The 25725-nt window shown below is 36.7% G+C and overlaps 1 protein-coding gene across 2 annotated transcripts in view; it reads right to left on the minus strand.

Moving 5' to 3' along the window:
* The window catches only part of LOC134528017 (protein tolkin-like), a 255428-nt gene that overhangs the window by 48418 nt on the left and 181285 nt on the right, over positions 1-25725 (minus strand). For both annotated transcript variants that reach the window (XM_063361181.1, XM_063361182.1), the window contains 7 exons: positions 23523-23646; positions 19078-19302; positions 16042-16164; positions 12253-12401; positions 9549-9744; positions 7137-7259; positions 5181-5341 (listed from right to left, as the gene is read on the minus strand). In XM_063361181.1, the coding sequence (XP_063217251.1) occupies positions 5181-5341; positions 7137-7259; positions 9549-9744; positions 12253-12401; positions 16042-16164; positions 19078-19302; positions 23523-23646 (1101 nt within the window). The remainder of the gene's footprint in view (positions 1-5180; positions 5342-7136; positions 7260-9548; positions 9745-12252; positions 12402-16041; positions 16165-19077; positions 19303-23522; positions 23647-25725) is intronic.

Here is a 25725-nt window from a genome sequence, read left to right on the forward strand (position 1 = left end):
TAGATTGGGATGACCCTCCTCCTGCCGACATCCTTGCAACGTGGCAGCGGTTCCAGCGAGAGCTTCCTAGTCTGGCTAGCATCACTATTTCAAGATTTGTCCCAGTGACCCAAAGAGAACTCTTACTAGAGATCCATGGATTCTCTGACAGTTCGGAGCAAGGTTATGCGGCAGTTGTTTATCTCAGAGCCACTTCACCTGATGGCTCAGTATCTGTATACCTTCTGGTTGGAAGGTCAAAGGTAGCCCCAATTAAAAGAGTGTCATTGCCTCGCCTGGAACTCTGTGGTGCTTTGCTGCTTGCTCGCACAATGCATAGAATCTTGCAAAATTATGGACCTCATGTGAACCTAGACCAAATATTTGCCTGGACAGACTCTACAGTTGTCCTCCACTGGATCCGTGGATCACCTCATAAATGGAAAACTTTTGTTGCAAATCGTGTCGGCCAAATCCATGACCTTGTCCCAGCAAAGCACTGGAATCATGTGTTGTCAGACAGCAACCCGGCTGATTGTGCCTCTAGGGGCTTGTTTCCAAGTGAGATAGCTGACCACTCGCTGTGGTGGACCGGTCCATCATGGCTGTATAAGCCACCAGAGGAATGGCCACAACTCACCGGCTTGATGGACAGCATGGACGAAACAGTGATGGAACAACGGATCTTTACCTTGCATAGTGTCAACCCTCTGGCAGACACTACGCTGCTGGAAAGGTTCTCATCTTTAAGCAAGGTCAAACGCATTACGGCCTATTGTCTCCGCTTTGTGCAACGTTTGCGCTTCAAGAAACTTCCCCCCCGTAGTCCACCAGATGCTAATGAGCTTAAAGATGCCATGATGGTATGGGTTCGTTTAGCCCAGGCTTCAGCATTCGCATCTGATATCAAAGCTCTGCAAGCTAACCAACCATATCGGGGTCCACTCTTCAAGCTGTCTCCCTTCTTGGATCCTGCTGGCATTCTCAGGGTGGGCGGACGTTTGGAACTATCAGACTTGGCTTACAACCAACGACATCCAATTCTACTGCCCAAACACCACAGATTGACAGACCTTGTAATTGACCACCTTCACATCCATCTGATGCACTGTGGTCCCACCATACTACAGTCTGCTGTGCAACGTGACTTCTGGATTGTAGGTGCTCGGGGCCTCATTCGTCAACGGCTGAAGAAGTGTACTTTATGCTTTCGAGTTCGCCCTGTGCCTCGAAACCCACCCATGGGTAATCTTCCAGTCGATCGTGTCACACAAGCCAAACCATTTCTCAAGACAGGAGTCGACTATGCTGGACCCTTTAAAATCACCATGTCCCGACTGCGGAAGGCCCGCATCCAGGATGCCTACTTGTGCCTGTTTGTATGCTTTGCCACCAAGGCAATCCACTTGGAGCTGGCCTCTGATCTGACGACAGATGCTTTCATAGCTGCCTTTCGCCGTTTCTTGTCTCGTCGGGGGCGATGCTCTGACCTTCACAGCGATTGCGGGACTAACTTTGTCGGTGCCAGTCGCTTGTTGACTGGACTAAGAGCCTTCATGTCAAGCAAGAATACACATGACTCCTTTGCTCAGTCGCTGGTTGAACACCAAGTTACCTGGCATTTCAATCCCCCATCAGCACCACATTTTGGAGGCCTGTGGGAGGCAGGTGTAAAGTCTGTGAAGTCTCTCCTCATAAAGAGTGTAGGTGCTCAGGTACTCACTTATGAAGAATTATACACTCTCATGACACAAGTGGAGGCCATTCTCAACTCACGGCCTCTGTGTGCTCTCTCAAATAATCCAAACGACATGGCTGCTCTGACACCCAGTCATTTTCTAGTCTTGGGGCCTCCTGCACTAGTGCCCGAACCAGATTTGTCCCACCTCAAGCTAAATCGTTTGTCTCGATGGCAACTCATCCAGCAAGCGCATCAGTCATTCTGGAAGCGCTGGCACCAGGATTATCTACAACAGCTGCAGCAACGACCCAAGAGCCTAACTGACCAAGACATCCTCAGTGTTGGCACCTTGGTTCTCATCAAAGATCCGAATCTACCACCATTGTGCTGGAAGTTAGGCCGTATTGTGAAGACTTTTCCTGGCTCAGATGGTGTCGTGAGAGTGGCTGAGGTGAAGACCCAACAAGGCACCTTTCTACGGCCTGTGGTGAAGCTGTGCCCGTTGCCCGCCCAATAAATGTTTAAAATATGCATTTTGGTGGGCGGTATGTTGGATTTGTAAATAGTGCTTACCCTAGATTTATGTTAACTAATTCAAGTGTTGGACGCTTCAAAATTCAAATATGGCGCCATTTCGCTGCCATTAACTCAAGCGATCCTGGTGGCCATCAGGAAAGACTCAGTGGTTCGTCTGGTACCGGCGTCATCGGACGTCCGGCTATCGTTTTTGACTTTCATGTTATCTGGTAACAGTTTCAGTACGAAACAAGATTTGTCATGTTTGGTTTTACAATGTAAAAAGCATTTACCAATAACGGGTATATCAGAACCAGTATACGTTTTTAGTTTCACTTCCGATCTCAAGAGTGCGCCCTCTCTTAGCTTAAGTTTACCAAATATATCGTATTTACTCGTGTATAGCGCGCCCTCGTGTATAGCGCGCACCACGATTTTTGCAACTAATTCCAAAGAAAAAAAAATTGAAATTTTTTTTTCCCCATAAATAAATTTTACTAACATTTTGTGGTACCTGATTATTTAAATTGATGTGTGGTGATGCGTCAGGAAAATACTTAAACTCTGCTGTGTAGACGGAAGATAATGAAGCGCTGTATCTTCACAACTGGTACGTGGGAGGAAGGGAGGGAGGGAGGCGTGCCGCGCTACGTTGCTAAGCTGGCACGGAGAACTAGATGACTCACCGGTCGCTGCTGGGACGAGGAATTGAAGAAGCGAAGAAAGCGGTCAGGGGGGGGGGGGGGGGGGGGAACTGGTGACAATATTCTCTCTCTCTCTCTCTTTACTAGCTTCTGAGCTGGCTTTTTGGAAAGGGGGGAGGTCTAAAAATAAACAAGACCATGATGTGCGAGCTTGCGCGCGTGTGCGTGTGTGCTGTGAGCGTGTGTGTGTGTGCGAGAGACCAGGTTGTGAGTCTGTGTGTGTGTTTGAAAGAGAGGCCTTGTTGCTTGTGCGTATGTGTGGGGGCTGGCCAGAAACGTCACCCGTCACCCGGCAGTTAACGACTTCCACTCCTCCCCGCCACCCTCACCAAACTTTTTTTTTCCGTGTATAGCGCGCATCCTTATTTTTTTCCTTTACTTGAGGGGAAAAAAGGGCGCGCTATACACGAGTATATACGGTACTCTCTGGAATAACATTGACCTGTGCTCCAGTATCCACCTTAAAATTAACAAAGCTGTTAGGTTCTTTAATTTTAAGTTTACAAAACCACTCGGTTCCATTTACAGAGCTGGTTATGCATTTCGATCCCTCATCTACAACACTTACTTTAGCGATATTGTTTGCTTTACAACATAATTTATCACTCTGTGCTTGTTGCTGGACATTTACACTACTGTCTACACAACTCTCATTTGCTTGTCCCTTTGAGGTTATACATCCTAGAACTAAATCATTGGTAGTGTCAATAAGAACATTAACAGCACTGTCTTTCCCCTGTGCCCTCGATCTACACACACGTGAAAAATGTCCCCTTTTTTGACAATGGTGACAAACTGCATTATATGCTGGGCAGTGTGAACTGGTGTGATTAAGTCCGCATCTGTAGCACGACTGTTCCGACAACTTATTGTATCTAGGCATACCTTCTCTCGGTGTTTGATACTCCCTTCGACTCATCTTGCATGCTGTCTGTTTCTGGAACTCCTGCGCCGTATCCCGTTGCTCCATCCCTGGATTCCGGAACTTCGCAGCTGGTCAAGAAGATTGGTGGAACCTCCCTCCTTGGCCTCCTCGGTTGTTGTAGCGTGGGTACGTTGTTCCTGCGCATTCTCCAGGCTTCCCGGCTGTGTCTTGACGGTCCACTCCTTTGTAATCTCGTCTCACCGTGTGTACAACTTCATTTTCAATGGTCTTCATTAATACCCGAGTTTGCTCCGCCGCTGTACATATTTGTATTGCCTTTGTGAGAGTGAGCACTGGTTCACGAAGCAATCTGTCCTTAAGACGCGTGTCTTTAACACCGCATACAATTCTGTCCTTTATGAGGTCGTCCCGAAGTGTATCATACCCACAGTTTGCACTAAGGCGACGCAGCGCCGTCACGAACGAATCAATTGTTTCACAGTCTTCCTGGACACGATTACTGAATTTGTGTCGTTCAACGCTCTGGTTTGTTTTAGGAAGAAAATACGCATCTAAACGTGCCATCACTGCCTCAAATTTTTTTGCTTCTTCCTCTGGAACATCCATTGTAAAATACAACTCTTGCGCTTCCTCTCCCAAAACGTGCAGAAGCGTTGCTATCTTGATGTTGTCTTCCTTGACTGTTCCTCCCGTGGCGATTAAATAAATTTTGAATTGCTGCTTCCATCTTCTCCAGTTTGTAGCCAAATCGCCCTCCAGGCTGAGCGGTCGTGGTGGCTTCAGGTTATCCATGGCGTGGATGCCGTTTGTACAATCTTGCTCCGACTATAATCACAGCCAACATCCGCGACTTATTTCCCGTCGTACTACATTATAACCACGTACCGAAAACTTGACGAATTTGTCCGCAGCGCCATGTTATGATTGTGATGTGCAGGGATTTAGGATCCAATAAATAACCAACGAACAAGCTGTTGTGTCACCATGTTGCCAACCTTTTATTTACTGAGCATCCGCTCATAGATGTTATAACTGGCTGGTGCTGGTCTCACACTACACCAATGTATTGATACACAACAACATGCACCAGCATCGTTAAGATGATTGATATTTTTAGAACATTTGATATGTAATTGAGCCATGATGAGTCTGCATTATTTGTTTTCTGTAGAGCTCTGCCTAATATCCTAATATTTGTCTCTGCTGACCCATTCCAACCCATGAATTTCCATCTAGTTATGGAGCCCCACTCACAACACTTTGGACTACACTATAAGTACAACTTTACACTCTTACCAAAGTTAAATTAAATTTCACATATCACATCATGTCTTTCTAAGCATTTCCTAAATATGTCTTATTTCTAGAATGTATAATTGTGCGCAACGCCAGCAAGTCTTACACTGGGACTTACGTTGTTTCCCTCGAGGTCGAAGTGCGTGAAGTTGAGAGTGATGCGGTACTGCGGAGGCGCCATGATCTCCCACACGCAATTCTTGCTGCCCGGATAGAACTCTGGGAACGATGGACTCGTGATTGTGCCATTTGACACGTCTATCAGTCCACCGCATGCAACTGAAACAGTTTAGGTGATGAATGTGTTTATTTAGATAGCATATACACCCGCCCCACGAAGTAACACTGTTTGAGTAGCGTGGTTTTGAAGTAACGACACAATAAATTACTGCATGATTTGAAGTAGCGCAATCATGGATTAAAAGTAGTGCTGTTTTCTTTTATGTTAATTTTTTTTTCCGTGTGCAGATAATGGCAATGGCACTTGTGTAACATTAAAAAATACAATGCAACGAATTAATAACGTGACAAATCAACAAACAATATTTTTTTCTCTTTCTTGAAAGCCTTTCTCTTCCTTCAATGTGTATTTATCTCAGACGACGCACATGTATTCAGCTAACATTTATTTTACACCGTTCAGCATGTCAGCAGCATTGCTGGAGAGTAAAGCTAGAAGCTTTCAGGATTAGTTTACCTCGCGCCTACTAGAATGTGCTAGTGGCAAATCATGCAATCATTTAGTAAATAACTGAGTTAAGATAAAATATTTAACTGGTTAAATAACCTTTTTAATAATAGAAAATTTTAAGTTTATGCTTTTTTGATTCTTATTAGAAATAACATATATTGCCCCTATAAATAATATTATTATTTTGTAACTCAGAAATGTTGTTAGCACCCACTTAGGAATCTATGCCCAAGCCCTTTATGTAACAAAATATGGTACGTGAATTTTTAAAATTTAATTTTAGGTTGTTAAATCTCAAAATGTTATTTAACCTTTTTTTGAACGTATTTCAAAAGCATTTAGACATATATTTGTACTGTAAATTAATTTTAACGGGAGCAGTGTCTTGATTAAAATGGCAATCAGCAGGCACACTTACCTGATAAAAAAATTAATTAATTTGATTACCATGCATTCTCATGGGGAAAAAAGTATTTGATTAGCACTGTTTTTATTAGCGTTCTGTTTTCCTGGAAAGAATTACTGTAGGGCGTTACTTCGAGGGGCGGGTGTACAATAAAGCAATTTAGAAATATAAATCTTCAAAATAAGTTTTTATATTTCATGTATTTTTTTTATGTAAGAATGAATACACATGTTATATGCCTGTCAACAGAAGTATATTGCCTAGTCCCACCTCTCAATTTTTTCAAGTGAGATCCAGACAAGCACCTCAAATCCTTGTTGATCTCCTTCTAGAGTAATAGAGCTACCAAGCATCAGGGAAGGCAATCTCAAAACATATGAAAAATTTGTAACATTTAATACGCAAATACATATTTGTACTGCGAAGTTGCACTGTGGCTTAATGGTCCATTATTAAATTCTTATCCCTGAAATGCAGATGATAGTTATGCTTTCTAATCACTATAGAAAAAATTGAGAAAATAATAATAAATTTTTTTTTTCCCTAGATATTAGAAGACAATTTGGGTGCTTTGTGGTTAGTTACAGTAATGTTTTTACCCAGAACATACAGTCAGTTATTGATTTATGCTGACCAGAAGAAAAAAAATAAAAAAACAAATATCTCAACAGCTTGGATGGGACTAAGTGTTGCACAATAATAAAATTATTTAATGATTATGACTCAGCATTTAGCAGTTAAAGAATATTTTGTGATAATTATATTTGTTTGTAAAATTATTTAGTTATTCTTTATATCATAACTATAACTTTTAAGACATAGTTAGGTGTATGTACATAAGATGTCTGATTAAAGTCTAAGAGGTTGTTGTATCATAAACTAACGCATCTGCGTCCTTAATATAATAGTTTTAATATGTGCATAATTTTACCTTCCAAACATGTGCAGCCATTAAATGTATCAGACATCGTACTCACCTTCACAATTTCTGCCATCGGAGTGAAGTTCGAAGCCAATGCGGCAGGCACACTCATAACCTCCCAAAGTGTTGATGCACAGCTGTTGGCAGCCGTGGTTCTCCTGGGCACATTCATCATACTCTGGAAGAAAAAACGTTGAGGGCAGCCCGTTGAAACGAGGAACAGTCCATACAGCCAGGAATCAGTCTTAGCAGTTCAGTCAGCACGTAACCTTGTCTCCAGGACGGGAGCTGATGAAATGCTGGGATTTATCACCACACTCACACACGCACATAACTGGCTGAAAATTTCACACTAAATTCCTTCCACTGAACTCTCTGTGCAGTGTAAACAGGTAACATTTGATATGAGCTGATGTTGGCCTGTTCTCAGTGTGTTTATGTACCTATTTGTCTTTGCTGTCCATTCCTGAGGTTTCTTCTATTACTTAATCAAACAATGACTAGAGACAAGATTTTATGGTTTTATTTTCAGACCTATTTCATTTTTAAATCAGAAGATCTTAGTGTTATTGTTTTTATTTTTTTATGATTTATGTTCATTTTCATGTTATGTTCATGTTCATTTATGTTCATGTTCATTTATGTTCATAGCATGTTATTGAACAAATATGACACTTATGTTTTATGATATTTATTTCACAAAACAGTGTCATTTTGACTGATAATAAATGATGCACTTTTACAACATAATAATTAAAATAAGCATGTCTAACTATTTGGAACAATATAAAATAAATTGGTTAGTAAGTTTGAAAAATGTACCAATGCCATGATAATGTTTTGTGATTTGAGTTAAGTTCTGATTAAAAATACAGAATTATTTAATGATTTTAGTAGCATTTCAGTGCTTCATGGTTTATTAACTTGCATTGCAGTGTTATATGATGTATTGACATGTTTTTCGGTTTTATCGCAACTAACCATTAATCTTGTCCTAGCAATGTTATATGTCACTCATGTAGACAGTGGCGTAGCCAGGATTTGTGTATGGGGGGTGTTAAGAAGCATGGAACACCCCCCCCCCCCCCCGTATTAAAGCGGGGGATCCGGGGGTCCTCCCCCGGGAAAATTTGGATGTTAAGGTGTAAAATAATGCTATTTTAGCAGTTTTCGGTACTTAAATTTAAAAATTGTAATGGTAAAATTTTTATTAATTTTAATATGAAATTTGTTTGAGTGATGAATAAGAAATTAATTAAAGATTTATTGCTAAGGAGGGGGTTTGAACCCCTAACCCCCCCCCCCCCCCCCCCTGGCTATGCCCCTGCGTGTAGATATTTTTTTTCTGTAGGCATTTCATTATTATTGCATCAGGCTGTAAAATAAATATATTGCTGTGATTAAATTTTTAATATACTGGAGCCTCTCCCCTTTCAGCTTTGAACGGGCGGCAAATCTCTCACCGCTCAGCTTCAACCAAACACCCCATCACCCAGATGCCCAGTGATAAAACACATTTAAAAAAAAAAAAAAATTAGAGCTTAATTTCTCATTAGAAGTGATGGGATGAAAATAAGTGTTTGACAGAATGCATCGGTGAATATACCTGAGACAACTCACTGGCCCATGACAAAATACACCACTTACCCCACTTATGAAAAACCCAGGTTTGACCCTGCCATGAATCGAACCCGGATCGCCTTGGTAGAAGACATGTAATATGACCACTCAATGATTATTTTTATTAATTAGCTTTGTTTCACACAGTGTGCGCTTTCTCTTATACTAAACCATATGACATAAAACACGTATCACAACATCTAGCTATCAAACATGACATTACAAACAAAAAAATTCAAACTACAAAAATTATTCATAAATCATCTACCTAATAATATCTATGTTTGGTACTAGTAACAGAAACTGTATAAAGAATTGTTTTAGTTAAAAAAAAAATTTAATTCCTACTTATGGTATTGTTTTCACACACTCACTTTCAGACACATAAATTATTCATTCCGAATTTCCTTGGTTATGCATCTTTAAATTGACAGAACCATTGTTCTTAATAAGTTTTGTTTTAAATATCTTGGTAGACCATTGGATTTAAGCATCCTGGTCAAAGTCGTTCCAGAAGGGTTGATGAAATGTATCGGTAGGACCAAATGTAAATACACTCTGAGAATACCTACCAGCCCAGTAAAAAACTCTGTCACAGTTTCCACTTACAAAAAAAACAAAACAAGATTTGACTGCGCGACAAATAGAAACCGGATCGTTTTCGTGAGAGACAAGTGATATGCCTATGACCACTCTCAGCAATGTGGTCTTGTTAGTTCCGGTTGATGAGCGCCAAGAAAAGGGACGAGTTAATTTGTTTTATTGAGTTCAGCACCGCACAGAGCCGTCAGGTGACGAGACCTCCGAGATCACTGAGCCTCGCCGACCAGTCCTGCAGCGCACGCACCCTTCATGAAGACGGCGGAGAAGCCGGCCTTCTGCACGGAGCCGTCAGACACGAACTTGACGAGCAGCTTGTTCCTGGTGGAGTGGATGTCGGAGGGCAGCTTGTAGCCGCAGAAGGTCCCGAGCACGGGGCTCTCCAGACTGTGTCCGTCGTGGACCTCCACGTAGTCGTACACGCAGTTGTCGTGGTTCTCCACCTGGCACAGGCGTCAGCGTCACGTCAGATTACGGTCGAGGGGAAGGAGGTACAGCTGTAGCGCCATGTTGAAATGACCCATTTTGTTTTTTGATCGTTCCCCTAGAAACGGTGCAGTTTGTATGGCTTCACTTCCGCTAGCAAATACTCGATTTAGACTCTTCCAACATCTCTAGGGTAGACAGTTAAGTTAAAGTTCATCACCCGGAAATCTAACTTAAGTTAGTAGTGTCAGTGTCTGAAAAAAAAACTGTTTAAAAGTTTGTGAGTAGAAAAAAAAACTGATAAATGTTAAATTACTGGATTCTCAAGGAATTGATTTTAAACATTCATTTAATGAAACAAAATTTCAACATAATAAATTTTCACATGCAACTTAAGAACAGAAAAATAGACACTTAAAAAGTTTGAGCATAAACGAAGAAGTGAGTTTGTTCAGAAAGCAATACCGTATTTTGGGGCTCTGTTTAACACAACGTATTAGAATTTTTGCTAATTCCATACAATATGTATTTATGAAGGAATATTTCGAAAGAGGTACGTACTACAGAAACATAGATGAATTCATTACCATGCCGCAGAAACACAAAAATTGAACTTCTAGTAAATGATTAAAGACACAATTAATCAAGAAAAAATTTATCTTGAAGACTTTCCAGACTTTTTACAAAGAGCAGGTTGTAGAATTAACTGTCGAAAATAATAACAGTAAAAAGTAGTTTGCAATATGATATAGTGAAAATATTATATATTATATACATAGTGCAGTTATTATAATTCAATTCCTTCTTGAAAAACATGTTCAAAGCCAGGGTTTTATCAGAGCAATTTATAATAGTTTAAAATTTCAGATTGTTTCGTGCTGCCAACTGCTATCAGTGATTGATGAAGGCAAGCAACATTTATGATTCAGGCAGCAAATTCTAACAGCAGGCGCAGAAAGTATGTGTGAGATTCGCATCCATAAATTTTCATATTACTATATTTTATTTACGTATCAGTTTATTTATCATGCTCAGCATTATTATAAAGAATTCTACATTAAATTTATTTGCAACATGAACAACATGAGAACACATGAGTTGGCTTGTTACCAAGACTAAATGTTTATACATCATCACTGAGCTCTCACATTATTTCCCCCCCTACATATTTTTACTTGCTGTTTGATGATTCGTATAAATAGCTGGCTGCACCCAATAAAACTATACAGTCAGAAGCTGCATATAGTAAATGATATTTTGATATTAGTAAACGTTTAATAAAAGTTGAAACATCATTACACTGGCTGTAAGCCTGGCAATGTTTGGGAGAAATTTTCCTTGATAAATTAAAATTAGCCGGAATCCATTGAAAGTTAGGAACAGTAAATATAAAATTGCTATTTAACTCTTCTTAAAATAAATAAAAGTTCAAACATTTAGGACTAAAAGCATTCATCCATATGATAGTAAGCACAAAGTTTTGGATTAATCGAAATCAGTTTAATTAAGGCTCTGCTCAGATGTCAAGTTAAAATTTTAACATGATACCTTTCTTGCATTTTTATTGTTCTATAACAAACATTTTCAACGGCTATTAGCTAAGTATAACATAATCGGTGTCAAATGTCGCAGAAGTTTCTGTATTTATTATCACCTCATTATTACACTCAGTGAATATTTTAAGTATTTGTTAACAGAACAACAAATGCAATGCTGGTATTATATTAAAATTTTATAAATAGTCCTTAAATTAAAAGTAAAGATGAGAAAATGATAAAAATCAACATGTTAACTAGGACCAAGCCTTAAAGCTAAATCGTCTGACCGCGCGCATAGCTCTGAAAGTGCGGGGGCGCTAAGGGAGAAACTGGCTCGAGCATCACACGCCTCTTCACCTCTACACGCTCAGCACCTTAGGCATGTGGTCATCATGTCAGTAACACGCCTCTATGCGACTAAGCACTGGTCCTGTAACATTATGCTGGGATATTAAAGACAAAGGCTCCCTCACTGCCCTACACCACTTACAAAACTAGGTTTAGAATGTTTCATACCAAAAAACATTCATAAAAACACCCATATAACCTTTTCCCACTAACCAAAAAATACATGTTATGCACGAAACCAAGAAACGAAACTTGTATAGATGGATGCAATTGCTCTTGAATGCTATTTGATATCAGACACCTTCAAGATACCTTCAGGTGAGTGGTTTGTGAATGGCGTGTTAACACCTGGCGCTTGACACGCCATTTGGCCACCCAGCCCGGCGGCCACCTTAATAAGACAACTTTTAAATTGGTTGCATTGTGCAGTTTACATTCAAATTATAATATTTTGAGTGTAGAAATTTGACGGGTATAAAACCCACTATTGAAATCTGGGATAATGCTGTTTCTGCTTGTATCACAGTATTGTTTTGATTACCAAGTGTTTTAGACGAATATCTGTTTTCACGGTTTTTGCATACACTTGGACCCATACCTACAATCAGTATATATCATTCCCAGTAGCGCCAACATTACCTCAAATGACTGGAACTTGAGGGCAACTTGATAGTCCTCCGGAGCTGATATCTTCCAGATGCACTCCTTGTTAGGTTGGTAGTCCTCGGGATAGTTTGGAGACTCCAGGTGACCGTTCAGTTCTGCACTCAGCTCGCCTCCGCACACCGCTGAATCAGACCAGTGATTACAGTATTGTCGGCATGGCTGAACACAGTTTTCATGTGAGGTGTGCGTGTGTTTTGGACAAGTGTCTCCTGTCAGATGTCTTAAATCTAGGGATGGGTTGAGTACACATTTTTATCGATTCCGATACCGGTACCGATTCCTAAATTTCGATTCTCGATTCCGAGTCATTCCAGTTTTCGATTCCTGGTAATTCTGGTCACATAATTAAAACTACTTAAGAATTTAATGCATTACATAATGATAATAACATGTATAAAGGATAATTATAAACTTAGGATTAAATGTTGAGGGTTTTTTTTTTTCAATTACCAGTGAAGAAGCATCTTCACATAAAGTTTGTTTGCTAGAAAGTACTAGGCTGTGCACAAAGAAGTTCAACATTTAGACAGGGTTCTTTAACAGGCGATAACGCCGATAACATAACATCTTTTTTCAAAATGGGTTCAAAGGTAGCACTACTTTTTTCTGTGGTACCTTTTGACTTAGTTGGTGACAGTGCTGTAAACAAAAGTTTGTTTTTCTTCAAAGACTATTTTTTCTGGTAGTAATGTGTGCCGGGATTTCAAATGCTTCATTAAATTATTTGTAGATTTGTAAGTACGGCTCCGTGAAATTTGCGCACTACCATGATTACAAATTGCATATTTGTCATTTTCACTATTGATGCGAAAATGTTCCCAAACTTTAGACATGTTGATACAATATCAGACCATTCGCATCGTAATTTGAAACGACAGTCTGCGAACATTTTTTTACTAACAAACTAGCAAAACACTTGAAAATAGTTTTAGCAAAACAATATTTGTGCCAAATAAATAGCATAAATGCGCAACAATTCACAGTAACCTCAATAGCACGACGGTGAATTACGCCGCCGTAATTCACCGTCGTGCTATTGAGGTTACTGTGAATTGTTGTGCATTTATGCTATTTATTTGGCACAAATATTGTTTTGCTAAAACTATTTTCAAGTGTTTTTCTAGTAATTATTACGGATTTCCTTTGCAAGAAATAAACACGAGCCTCTGTTGGCGGTATGGCCAGAGAATTCTTTAAAATCGATTGTTGCTTTCATTATACAATGTCCCGTACGCAACGAATCGATACGTTTCGACTTGACTTTATATTTTATGGCCACCAGAGATTTTGTGGAGGCCATCATCCTTGAATGGCTCACAACTAAAATGGTGACGACACGTGATGTGATCTCGTTTCATACCGTCACTTTCTTCACAAAAAACAATGGACTTTTCTTAACTGCAAATAAAATTAATAAGTCTTTTTACAATTTATTTACGTCTAATACATGAGTGAGGAATAATGTTCTTCGATCGTGGAGTTTTAATTAGAGGTTAAACATGCCCGGTAACATTGTTTTTATTTATTTTTATTCGTATAAAATTAATATTTAATAATAATGAGGATTATTAGGAATTTAATGCGCATACGGCAGGTAAGATATATTAAAATAAGTAAGTAAAGTTCAGACGAAAATATATTACTACTGTATTTTCTTAACTTAACCGATTCCTAACCTACCTTGCCCTTTTTTAGTACCCGATACTGAGTACCCAAATTTTTTAATAATCGGTGGTATCGAGGAATCGGAGAATCGAATCGACCCATCCCTACTTAAATCATAACACAAATGCAGCATTAGACTGTAAGTTGTATATCAATGCAGGCTACTGAACTCCCTATTTGTGAAATTACTTTATTAAAGATTTATTATGTTGTTATAATCAGAGATGATACTTAATTAGTTTTCCTGGTATGATGTAAATAACACCTGTTTATTCTTTTGATAAGTATTTGTGCATTTCCATCGTGTTTCATTATCATAATTAACATCATTAAAAAAAATTTAATTACTTCTGATTATTTTTTTCAATTATTGTAATAAAGCCACTTAAATTTTTTTCTTTTCTATTTTTCACTGGTTGGTTAAGTTTTATGTGTTCATGTATGCATTTTTCTTTACTTTGTTTGCTATTATTATTTGTCTGAATGAATGATGATGCAATGGGTATATTATAAAATTATATCTGTGCTTAAGTGAGAAAGAGATAGGTGAGAAGTGTGTGTGAGAGAGAAAGAGAGAGAGAGAGAAAGAGACTGTAGTTCTCCGTCAAGGTGGGAACTCAAGGACAAAAATGTAGCATCAGAAGTCCAAAAAGACAGACACTGGAACATTTTATTTACACTTAAATATCACAATATTCGCCACATTTCCTCCCCAGATAATTTAATCTCAGAATCTCAAGGGTTTTATTGTTGTGTATATCTCAGAATTAACTTTTTCTTATCTTAATTATAATCATATATCATTCCATAATAAACCTTATTTGTAAGACTTCTGTACAGCCCAAAACTTTTTTAATGAACTTAAGTTGGAAAACAAATTACATCATTAAATCAATTAAAGTTTATTATTTTGGAGTGTCTAATTAGTTTTGAAATTTTAAATTGAATTTCTAAAATAGTGAGAATGGCATTAGCTGATTTAGAGTGATCAAACAAATTCAACTATAGTCAAGTGTGATCCATCCTAAGGGAGGGGTGATGGGGGAGATTGCCCCCTCTCCACCAACCTTTTTCCTTTTTCCACCATAGAACTAAAAAAAAAGCAGAGGTAACTAAATGTAATTAATCTTCTCCAATTCGCAACAGACCTTTGAAGTTGGTAAAGAAAAAATTTTTGTGTGAAAATGTATTGTTTTACATATTTTTAGTGCTACTGTACTGTGATTAATATTTTTTTTTTCAATCATGTTCCAGAAATTTGCTTCTAGGTTCATTAAAAACTTTCTCAGTATTATCCTTTTTAATCCCTACAAAAAGGAGTTCTGCTCGTTGCTCTTACATCATTACCAGATAATTTTACAAATTTAATTAAGGCTCGTTATGAGAATAGTATTTGGAAATACAATCCCAAGAATATGTTCCACAACTGTTATGTTTATTATTTTTGTGTTTTTTAAATCTACCTTAGTTACATGTGGTTTTATTTTCAATTGAAAATCATCTTCATTTCATTAAAAAAAAAATCATAAATATATCTTTAAAACTCACATGTAAAAATGTTTCACCCACCATATGGCTTATGTTGGAGTTCAACTCGTAACTGTATGGTTCAAGTCACAACTAACAAAGTCGACAGAAACACTACAGCAGTAACGAAAAACATTATTAATACCTACCAAATAAGCTGATAACCTAACTTGTATGAAACATGGTATTTAAAACTTATTTTTACTAAGCACAAAAAAATTTTTATAAGTTAAATATACAAGTTTGGTATCCTGATATACAGAAGGGTATTAAGGGAGTGGAATAGAGCAACATTCATGCTTGTTAATAATCTGCAATACCCATGGGTTAAATTTTAAATAATGCATCAATAGAATTAATAATTTTAATTTTTTATTTAAGCTTAAAAAATAATATTAGTTTTTCCCTACATAGTTTGATCTACAGTGATTTTATACTTTCAAATAATATCACTATGTTGATTAATATTTAGTTTAATAAACAATAAAATAATCTTGTAAAATTAATATTATTTTTAAAATTAGGTCCTCAAGCATATTGAACCCTTATTTTAAAAAGCCTGTTACTCACCTTCGTAGTGAGCAGAAAATCCTCTACGACCCATCTGATCAGCTGTTGTGTAATATGTCAGTAACATACGGCTTCCTGACGAAACAATTGGCTTCCGAGGTATCTGGTTGTTGCAGAACTTTCCTTTGGTTGAAAAAAAGTGTTGGTAAACAAAATAATCACTTTATTTTAATTTATTAAAATAACTTGGTTGAAGTATTTGTCTAACTTATTTTATGCATTAATTTCCTGGCAATAATACTTAAATAGAATGTTTAAATCTTTCTTCATAAACTCATCTCCTGATCAAGTATACATTTGAATTAAATATAACATAACAATTTTCTCATGACTAAATATTGCATGGGTGGAATTGTTTGGTATGACCAATGGATGCTTATGTACAATAAAAATGACTATCACAGTTATTTTTGAAAAGGTTTGCAAAATATAAAATAAAACAGAGATGACATTTTTTAGTAAGTCCAGTGACTACCTACTAAAAAATTCATGGACAATATTAAAAGAACTAAATTATTTCTCTGCTGTAGAAAAAAATATTTATTTCTCCTACAATAAAGGAGAGGGGGGAAATGTAGAAATGGTCATTAGTAACATGACTGATATGACTTCACTTAATTTAGATATGTATATTCATTCAGTCTAACAAGCATAAATTCCTAAACCATCAATAGATTTCTCTACAGATGTATCTAAAATACACGTAAAAACTGTGACATATGCAAAAAACATAGGGGAGACAGAAATCTAAAATGAAAATAGGTCTGGATGTGCTTCTGTTTAAATCTAGAGTCGTTATCTTTAAAAGATTTGTGCAATGGGAGTGCATGACTTGATGTAAGTTTTTGGACATACGCCATTGCTAAGAACTTTTTCTGTTGAAGAAAAACTAATAAATAAAATAAATAAATAAAAATAAAAATAAAAATACTCAAAAAAAAGATACAAAAAACACACAAAATTAAGCAAACAATTGCTGTTGTCAACAAGGATATGAACACCACAAAATATTCCGAAACAGGAATATGGTCAGCAAACAAAGAAAAAACAAAGAAAAATGTACTAAGAGAACGAAAAAATCCCCACAAATGATGACAACACAAAAATATTGAAACCCAAAATAATTCAGCACAACAGTTGAAGCGAGACAAAAAACATGACAAAACGAAAAAACAAACAAATACAATAGTTTTACCTAAACAGAAACAAGCGACGTTTCGGGAACTGCTATCTGCTCCCGTCCTCAGGCAGAGACGCACATGGTACGGAAACACAGGTGCGACTGTCGCACCTGTGTTTCCGTACCATGTGCGTCTCTGCCTGAGGACGGGAGCAGATAGCAGTTCCCGAAACGTCGCTTGTTTCTGTTTAGGTAAAACTATTGTATTTGTTTGTTTTTTCGTTTTGTCATGTTTTTTGTCTCGCTTCAACTGTTGTGCTGAATTATTTTGGGTTTCAATATTTTTGTGTTGTCATCATTTGTGGGGATTTTTTCGTTCTCTTAGTACATTTTTCTTTGTTTTTTCTTTGTTTGCTGACCATATTCCTGTTTCGGAATATTTTGTGGTGTTCATATCCTTGTTGACAACAGCAATTGTTTGCTTAATTTTGTGTGTTTTTTGTATCTTTTTTTGAGTATTTTTATTTTTATTTTTATTTATTTATTTTATTTATTAGTTTTTCTTCAACAGAAAAAGTTCTTAGCAATGGCGTATGTCCAAAAACTTACATCAAGTTAAATCTAGAGTCGTCATTGTGGACAAGTGTATACACTGGATCCATGTTATGTGGAATGCTATATCTGAAAGATACACAACTATGTATATTTGTGGTTAGAGCCAAGACTCTATGGTGTAATAAAATAGTAAAATAGGCAATTTCATCATCAACAATAGTTAATTATATCTTTATTGGCTTAAAAAATTAAAACATATGAATGTACAAACCCAGCACAGTTGTGTTGATTAATTGCTTCAACAATTAGTGGTAAAACTCTTAAAATACTCAGAGCCAAGATTTTATTGTTTTATATTTTTTGCCAATTTGTAGTGAAAAATTTAAGAATTTTTGTTAACAATTTAAACTTTTTAATGCTTTGCTTGTGTTACTGTTACTAGTATATTACACTAACAAATACATAAAATTACTTTAACTGTGGCATACACACACACACACATATTGTATGTATCAAAACCAGAAATTATGTTATTGGAATGACTAAACCTAAACAACTTTATTAGCAGTGGGAAAAAATATGGCAGATATTTTTACTGTCTTAATTTTTTAAAATAAAAACACAAAATACAACTTATGAATTGAAATTTACATTATAATAGACAAAATTATTTCAGGTGAATTTTGTTGCATTTTGATGCTATTTGGTGAATTAACTTCCATTCTGGTGTAATGCAGTGTATTTTACGACTTTAATCTAGGAATATACAGAAGTTTTTCTGGACTAAGTTCATTGATATTTCTGTCTCTACTTATCCTGTATAAATACCCCTAGTTTTGATTTAAGTTTCAGGTACACCTGTTTATATGTATTTTGTATTATCGTTTCATTTATATACATACGTATATCTTAATGTTTTTCATCTCTGTAATTGTAAATTCAACCACTTTCCAACCCTTTTCTACTCATAAAGCGTATCATACAATTCACTGAATTGTGTATGCTTTCTTACTGATTGGCATACAGTATTCATATAAAACAAATTCTCTGACAAACTAGGTGTATGCCACTACGTGCAAGTTCACTTAAATGGACGTAGCTTGATCAGTGGCGCTGCACCTTTTTCATTCAGAAGGAGCCAAACTTAACTTACTCAAAATCAACCTGCTGAAGATACTGATACATATTTTAAATTAAAACCAAAGAACACATAAATAAATTTTACACATTAATGCCTGTGTTTTAGAAACTTATTTTATTATGATGTACACACATAGATTATCCCAAACACTTGAAATCTGAAGTAATAGAAGTATAGCTGCTCCCCACAGAGCGTGAAGTGAGCCTGAGCTGAGCCTCACCGAGCAGTCGTGACTTGCGCCAGTAGCCGTCACGCACCTCCAGGTAGTTGGCGAGGCAGCGCTCCGCCCCGAATATGTCCATGTCGGTGATGTTGAGCACGATCTTCTCGCCGTGCGTGGCCGTGATGTGCCACTGGCACTGCTCCCCCACCGTGTTGCGGCCGGCGTCCGGGTAGTTGGGCGACGCGATCACCGCCGAGTGCTCCTGGTGTGTACGCCCGCAGTCTGCAATCACGCGCCCCGTCTGTCTGCTGCAAGCCCCACACTAGATAAAAATGCCCGTCAGGATGAATAAATGAAAATGTCTTTGTTTCATAGTTATTTACGTCACTAACTTATGCACGGATGATTAAGACTCGGTCTCACATGCCATGGGGATTTTTTTTCATTAGAATTTCATTTCAAGGGCTATTTATAAAATTTTAACTCAATTCGATACCTCCTTTGCATTTGTTGTTCTGCCACGAATATTTTCAAAAGATATTAACTTAATTACAAAGGCTTTTGAAAATATTTGTGGGGATAAAACAAACAATGCAAGGTAGGTAAGGAAATAAAATTTTAGAAAAGCCTTTAAATAAAAGTAATGATGAAAAACACAAGGGAAATAAGTGATTTCCTCACAGCCATTACATGTTAGAGCTTGTTAATGAAGGTGACAGTGTAAAAAAGCTTGGGATTTGAAAAGATATTATACAGGTGCCTTGTCATGCCCATAATTAAAACATATATTGAAAAGTAGGAACTATGGCAACAAAAAAAAAATGAAATCCAAGATGGCAGTATGTTCCCTCGAAAGGGTGCTGTATGGTTGGAGCTGACCGATGCTTCAGCTGCTCTGCCAGCAGTGGTCTGGTGTGCAGTCTTATCATCGAGTTCTCATCTTTGTGGGACATTCGAGCAGTTATACTATTTTTTATGGAGTGGTACTTATTAACATTACAGGAGTGATGAAGCTTTATTTGATGTTTTTAAGATTCTATACCATTTAAAGCATTCTGACATCAATCAATTAATTTTCTTGTCATTACTTTTATTTAATTAAATGTTCTGTAAAATTATTCAGATAGCTGTCTTTTTAAGGTAATCTTCTCACCAGACATTTATTAAACATTATTTTCAAACCATGAAAGGTCACGCAACTGATCATTATGAATATTTGCGTGACTTTTTACAGCAATAAGATAATGCAGCAGGGTCCCGAAAACTTGGCACTCGATAACCTGGCAGTCTGGATAACTCGACCATCTGCGCGCAGACCCCCACTCCTTCCCCACGTATCTGGCGATGACGTGTGCTCAGCTGTTCAGTCTAACTGCAGCCTTTGCCAGGGTTAGTCAATTTCTTAACCGTGTTGCATAACTCTATGTGAGTGACTGTGCGTACTGTATTGTTCAGAGCTATTTTACAGTTTGTGAGTGCCGGACAGTACTTTGCGATCAAATCTTCTGTTAAAAGAAAACACGTGAACTTGTTCATGGAGCACAATTTGCGGGCATTAAAGAGACTGCATGAGGGATGAAGTGTCAGTACAGTGGCTAAGGACTTAATGAGTCAGCAAAAGTACGATTGGAGACTGGAAGAAGAAGTGGATGGAAATTGAGTCGTGGTGTTTTACGAGAATGTCTACAGAAACATTGAAAGAAAGTAAAAGTATGAAGGAAAGTGACTTTAATGAGGTAAATGAAGCACTTTACATTAGATTTTGCCAAACAAGAGAAACGATCATGCCAATTAGTGGGCCAATCTTGCAAAAAAAAACTCTTGAAATTTTATGAAGAATTTAGAAAAGACAACAATCCTAAATTTGTTTCAAGTACTGGATGGAAGAAATGCTATGGAGTCCGGCAGCTTAGGATTTATGGGGAAGAACTATCTGACACACAGGGTATGTCTCAGTGAAGGAAAAATTTCAGAAATTTATTGAAGTTGAAGGTTTGACCAGACAGAAATTGTACAATTGTGATGAAACAGAGTTAAATTATAAACTGCTACCAGTTAAAGTCTTGCTTTCAAGGAAGAACAGTCAGCCCCAGGTTTTAAAAGGAGCAAGGAGAGGGTAACAATCCTAGCATGCAGTAATGCAACAGGTGAGCATAAATTAAAACTTGGTCTCATAGGAAAATTAAAGAAACCACGTGCGTTTAAGCACATTTAAATGGATAAACTTTCAGCTTGGTACCGAAACCAGTCACAGTCTGGATGAGCTGTGCAATTTTCAAAGAATGGTTCCATGAAGTGTTCCATCAGCTGAACAGTATTTAAAATCTAAAAACCTACCAAGGAAGGCTATTCTGATTCTGGACATTGCGTTTTCGCACTCAGGCATCAGGAAGATGGTAGCCATCAGCAGCGATACATTAATTAAGGTGATTTTGGAACTCTTCAACTGCTTGTCGGCACATTTCGAGGAGTGTACTGGCGATTTCCTCCCAAATTTGCATCTTCAGTTCTTCTAAGGTATGAGGATGATATTTGAAAACATTTTCCTTGAGGTTACCCCACAGAAAGAAGTCACAAACACTTAACACCAGTCAGCGTGGGCCCCGGATTTAAGAGTTTGTGACTTCTTACTGTGGGGTTGCTGCAAGGAAAAGGTTTTCAAACATCATCCTCACACTTTGGAAGAACAGAAGATGCGAATTCGGGAGGAAATCATTGCTATACCCCTTAGTGCTGAAAAGTGGTCAAAGTCCAATGTCCAAAATCACCTTCATCAATGTATCGTTGCTGATGGCCATCTTACTGATGTGATTTTTAGAACTTGATAAAAAAAGGGAGATGTATACTGACTCATTTCTGTAAGTTGCACCTTTTTTTTGAATATCCTTTCATAACCGTTACACACCTTTTGCCCCAGCCTGTATAACGTAAATGTAATTTATTAGAATTTAGTAACTCTAAAATGATTGTTTTTTTTTATTTTTTAAATTTTTTTTTAATATTGTTAACATACAAATAATATAGCAAAACCATCATTGAAATATAAGGTCCTGGTTAGCTTAAATACATTGTTAAAAATAGTTTATTTTTAAAATTTTCCGTCTTTTCTCTACGAGGTAAGGTAAGGCCCCTCTCCAAAATATTGGAGCCCTGCAAAAGAAAATGGCCCAGGGCCCCATAAATTCTGGGCCACCACTGCGTCTCAATGGGGTAACTTGTGATTCAATACTTCTTTGATTTAGGTCTCTTATTGGCCCAGAGTCATCCAGATTAACAGTGAACCAATAACAGAACTAGTACAATGATAAAGTGTTTTGAATTTTAAAGTATCACAAAATGAATCCGCAAATTTTTACGGGCTCTAGTAATGACAAGAAAATTAAATAACTAACACGACGTTGAGCCCTGCCCTTTTTGGACAGGAAATCCTAGATTACAGTGGGTTGTAAACCACTTAAGAACCATCTCAGTGCTCATAAACATAGGTCATGTCTGGTATGAAATAATGCACGTTATGTGGTACCTATTTAATGACCTTTTTCCTGGTTCGTACTCTGGTACAATGCCCGTCCTCTGATGCCAACATTACAAAATTCACCTCACTACTCACACACGGAGTTTGGGATTCAAAGCCAGGACTAACATGAGCTTGACGGCTGGCGAGGTAAAAAATTACTGATTTTTTCTTGAAATTTCCATATTTTTCTAATTAAAAGTAAACTGATGCGAAAGCATAAAATAATTAACACAGCACTGCCAACTTCCAGGCACACCCATCAGTAATCACATTTATGAATACAATAAAACAAGTTATCATCAAATATTATTAAGTTCACACCAAATACTAAACCAAAAAAAAATTAACATTACTCCTACACAGTAAAAAGCTGATTCCTTTATCAAATAATTGTAAAATAACACAGAGGTGCAAAAAACTTTATTTTGAAAAAGCTAAAATAAGTTCCTGGACTCATATTTGAAGTGTTTAATTTGATTGTGTTTAAGTGTGTCTGCTTACAGAGAAAAATAAATTAACTCTGTAATTCTGTAACTGGACATATAAACCAGTAATAATTAAGGAAAACCCACAGAACTTGGGAGTGCTGCTAACATTTGGTGCTAGGAGCAAGCAAAAAAAAAAAATAATAATATAAGTAAGGGTAGCAGCAAATGAAGGCTGAACTGCAGAAAATGTGGATGTACTGTTTGAAAACTTATTTTTAACACCTTGAATCATGACATGGGTTCACAAATAGAAGTAAAGTATTCTAAAGTGACTAATTGCTAGCCACATAGCTATGACTGAAGCATAAAATGGATTCATTAACAGAGCCCATGAAATTTGAAGCTCTATCTACCCGGTGTTATGATTTGGGTACCACTCATTAGTGTTTAATTAATTATCATTAAAATGCTTCAGTTTCATTTATTAAAACAAATTGGTTTACTACCATTCACTTAACTACTCAGACTGAAAGTAAAGTTATCTAGCAGAAGCTTACGAGGACAGTTGTACAGCAAATTAGTCTGAGCGATGTCTCCTTCGCTGAGACGAATTCTTTGACCAATGTCTGGGCGCTTTTTCCCGATCTTGTCACGAGGCAGGATTGTATCCAAATAGGTCCCCTGAAAAACATTAATCCTGTGCCAGTTTATTTATACTAACAAAGTATATCATTACAAAATATTTATTGCTTATTGTTATCAACAGAATGCAAGGGAATAATTAATATTTATGGTTGAATAAGAAACAGTATAAAGATAACTACAACATAAAGAATTTTTTTTAAAGCAACTTTATATGCATTATCTGGTTACAAGAAGGCTTCTGAAATATTATTGGCAATAATGTTGATACAATAGACATTTTTCTAGCTTTACATTACTAAAACTAAATTTAAAAAAGATAATATTTTCATTCCAAACTTATGCCCGGGGTCTTAGTGAACAATGGTTTACAAACTGACTAAACTTAATACCCCTATGCCTTGAAAGAGACTGGAATCAGACTACAAGACTACCAAGATGCAAAAAAAAATTAGCAACTGAAATACTAATACTAATTAAAGTATAGTAAAATTATGTAAAGTACATTCCCAATTAATTAAATACCAGACACCATAATTAAGCAAATTTTTCTGCATAGTTTTTTTTACAAGATGGTTGCTTATCATATCATACATTTGATTAAATTTATTTTTTAGATTGTTAAAACAATTTAGGCAGTGTTTATGTGAAAGTATAGCTAATGCAATGTCAAATGTTGGGATCTATTTTTTTGGAAATGAGTTGAAACTGTAATTTTGTTCTTTTTACGAAGAATAAAAATCTAACACTTAAAGACTTTATCAAAAAATTATAAGTTTTGTAAGACTATAAAAAGAGTTTTTTTTTTTTTAAATGAAAGATGCCATGTTGTACATATTTTCTCAAAATATAAATTGAGTAAAGTGGCTTAGTAACAAGTCAATAACCCAGAAATAACAAATAATTTATTTAAAAGAAGTACAACATAAATTATAAATAGAACTTTCTCTACTTATATACTGCTACTGAAATTTTGTATTTTTTGTAAATATATGCATTCAGTTACATGGATTAATATTCTGCGGTATCTAAAGAGGTGGGTTGTTACAGCAATTTTCGGTATCTGTTCCAACCTGATACTGATACAGCATTGTACCATGTTACAAGTCTCTGATACTTCTGTATCAGACGGTCCCAGGAGGCAACAAAGCTCCGCGTACGCAGACCGTGCGACCGGAAGGAGAATCTGATATGTACATTATTTATCACGCCTGGTAATTCTCTACCTCTGATACTCTCATGCCCACCTGATACAACCAGTATCAATCAGTTCAACATTCACTGCAGTTCGTCCTGGCCGTGTATCACCATGTTGCGGGCTGTCATGCTTTATAGTTAGTATCTTTATAGTGAAATAAGGAATGGATAAGTGCACGAAAAAGACTTCATTTGTGTGGAATTTTTTCACGGAAAATAATGAGTTTGCTAATTGTAATTTGTGTAAACAAAAACTGAGTTATAAATCATCGACTAATCTGAAGAAACATTTGAAAAAACATTGATATAGTATGCTCACTAATGTACCTATCTGTTTTTTTATTTTTTATTTTTGATAAAATCGTGAATTTTTAATGTATAAAAACACTAGTTACTAATTGTTTTCGAAAAAAAAAAGTCCATATGTTGATTACATCTGTTATTAGTGTCAACTGAGAATTTATTTGCATTTTCATAGCTGTTAGGTGCACAAATATAAATATTATATCTTGTATTAATGTACTTTTTAATATTAAAATTTCATTAGTTTTATTATTGAACGAGACGGTGCACGCACTGCGCACTGAGCGTACTTTGAAGTAGGACAATAAACAAAACAACTTGTAACCAGGGCTGCCATTCTGATATTCATGAAAAACCTAGATAACCTACAAAAAAACCCAGACACATGGGTAAAAAACCCAGATGCGTCTAAAATGCTATCGTTGAAAATGTTTGCGTACTAATTCAAAAATATAAACATAACTGGTTTTAATATAAAACAATTAATTACCTTACAAGACTGAAAACGGTTAAATACAACCAATACAAGAAAATTACACTGCAGCAAAATGGCTGTATAAGTAATTCTTGGACCAGCACATATCATAAAAAAACCTACAAATATATACATGACAAAAC

This window comes from Bacillus rossius, chromosome 1 (assembly GCF_032445375.1).
Source record: "Bacillus rossius redtenbacheri isolate Brsri chromosome 1, Brsri_v3, whole genome shotgun sequence".
NCBI lineage: Eukaryota > Metazoa > Arthropoda > Insecta > Phasmatodea > Bacillidae > Bacillus > Bacillus rossius.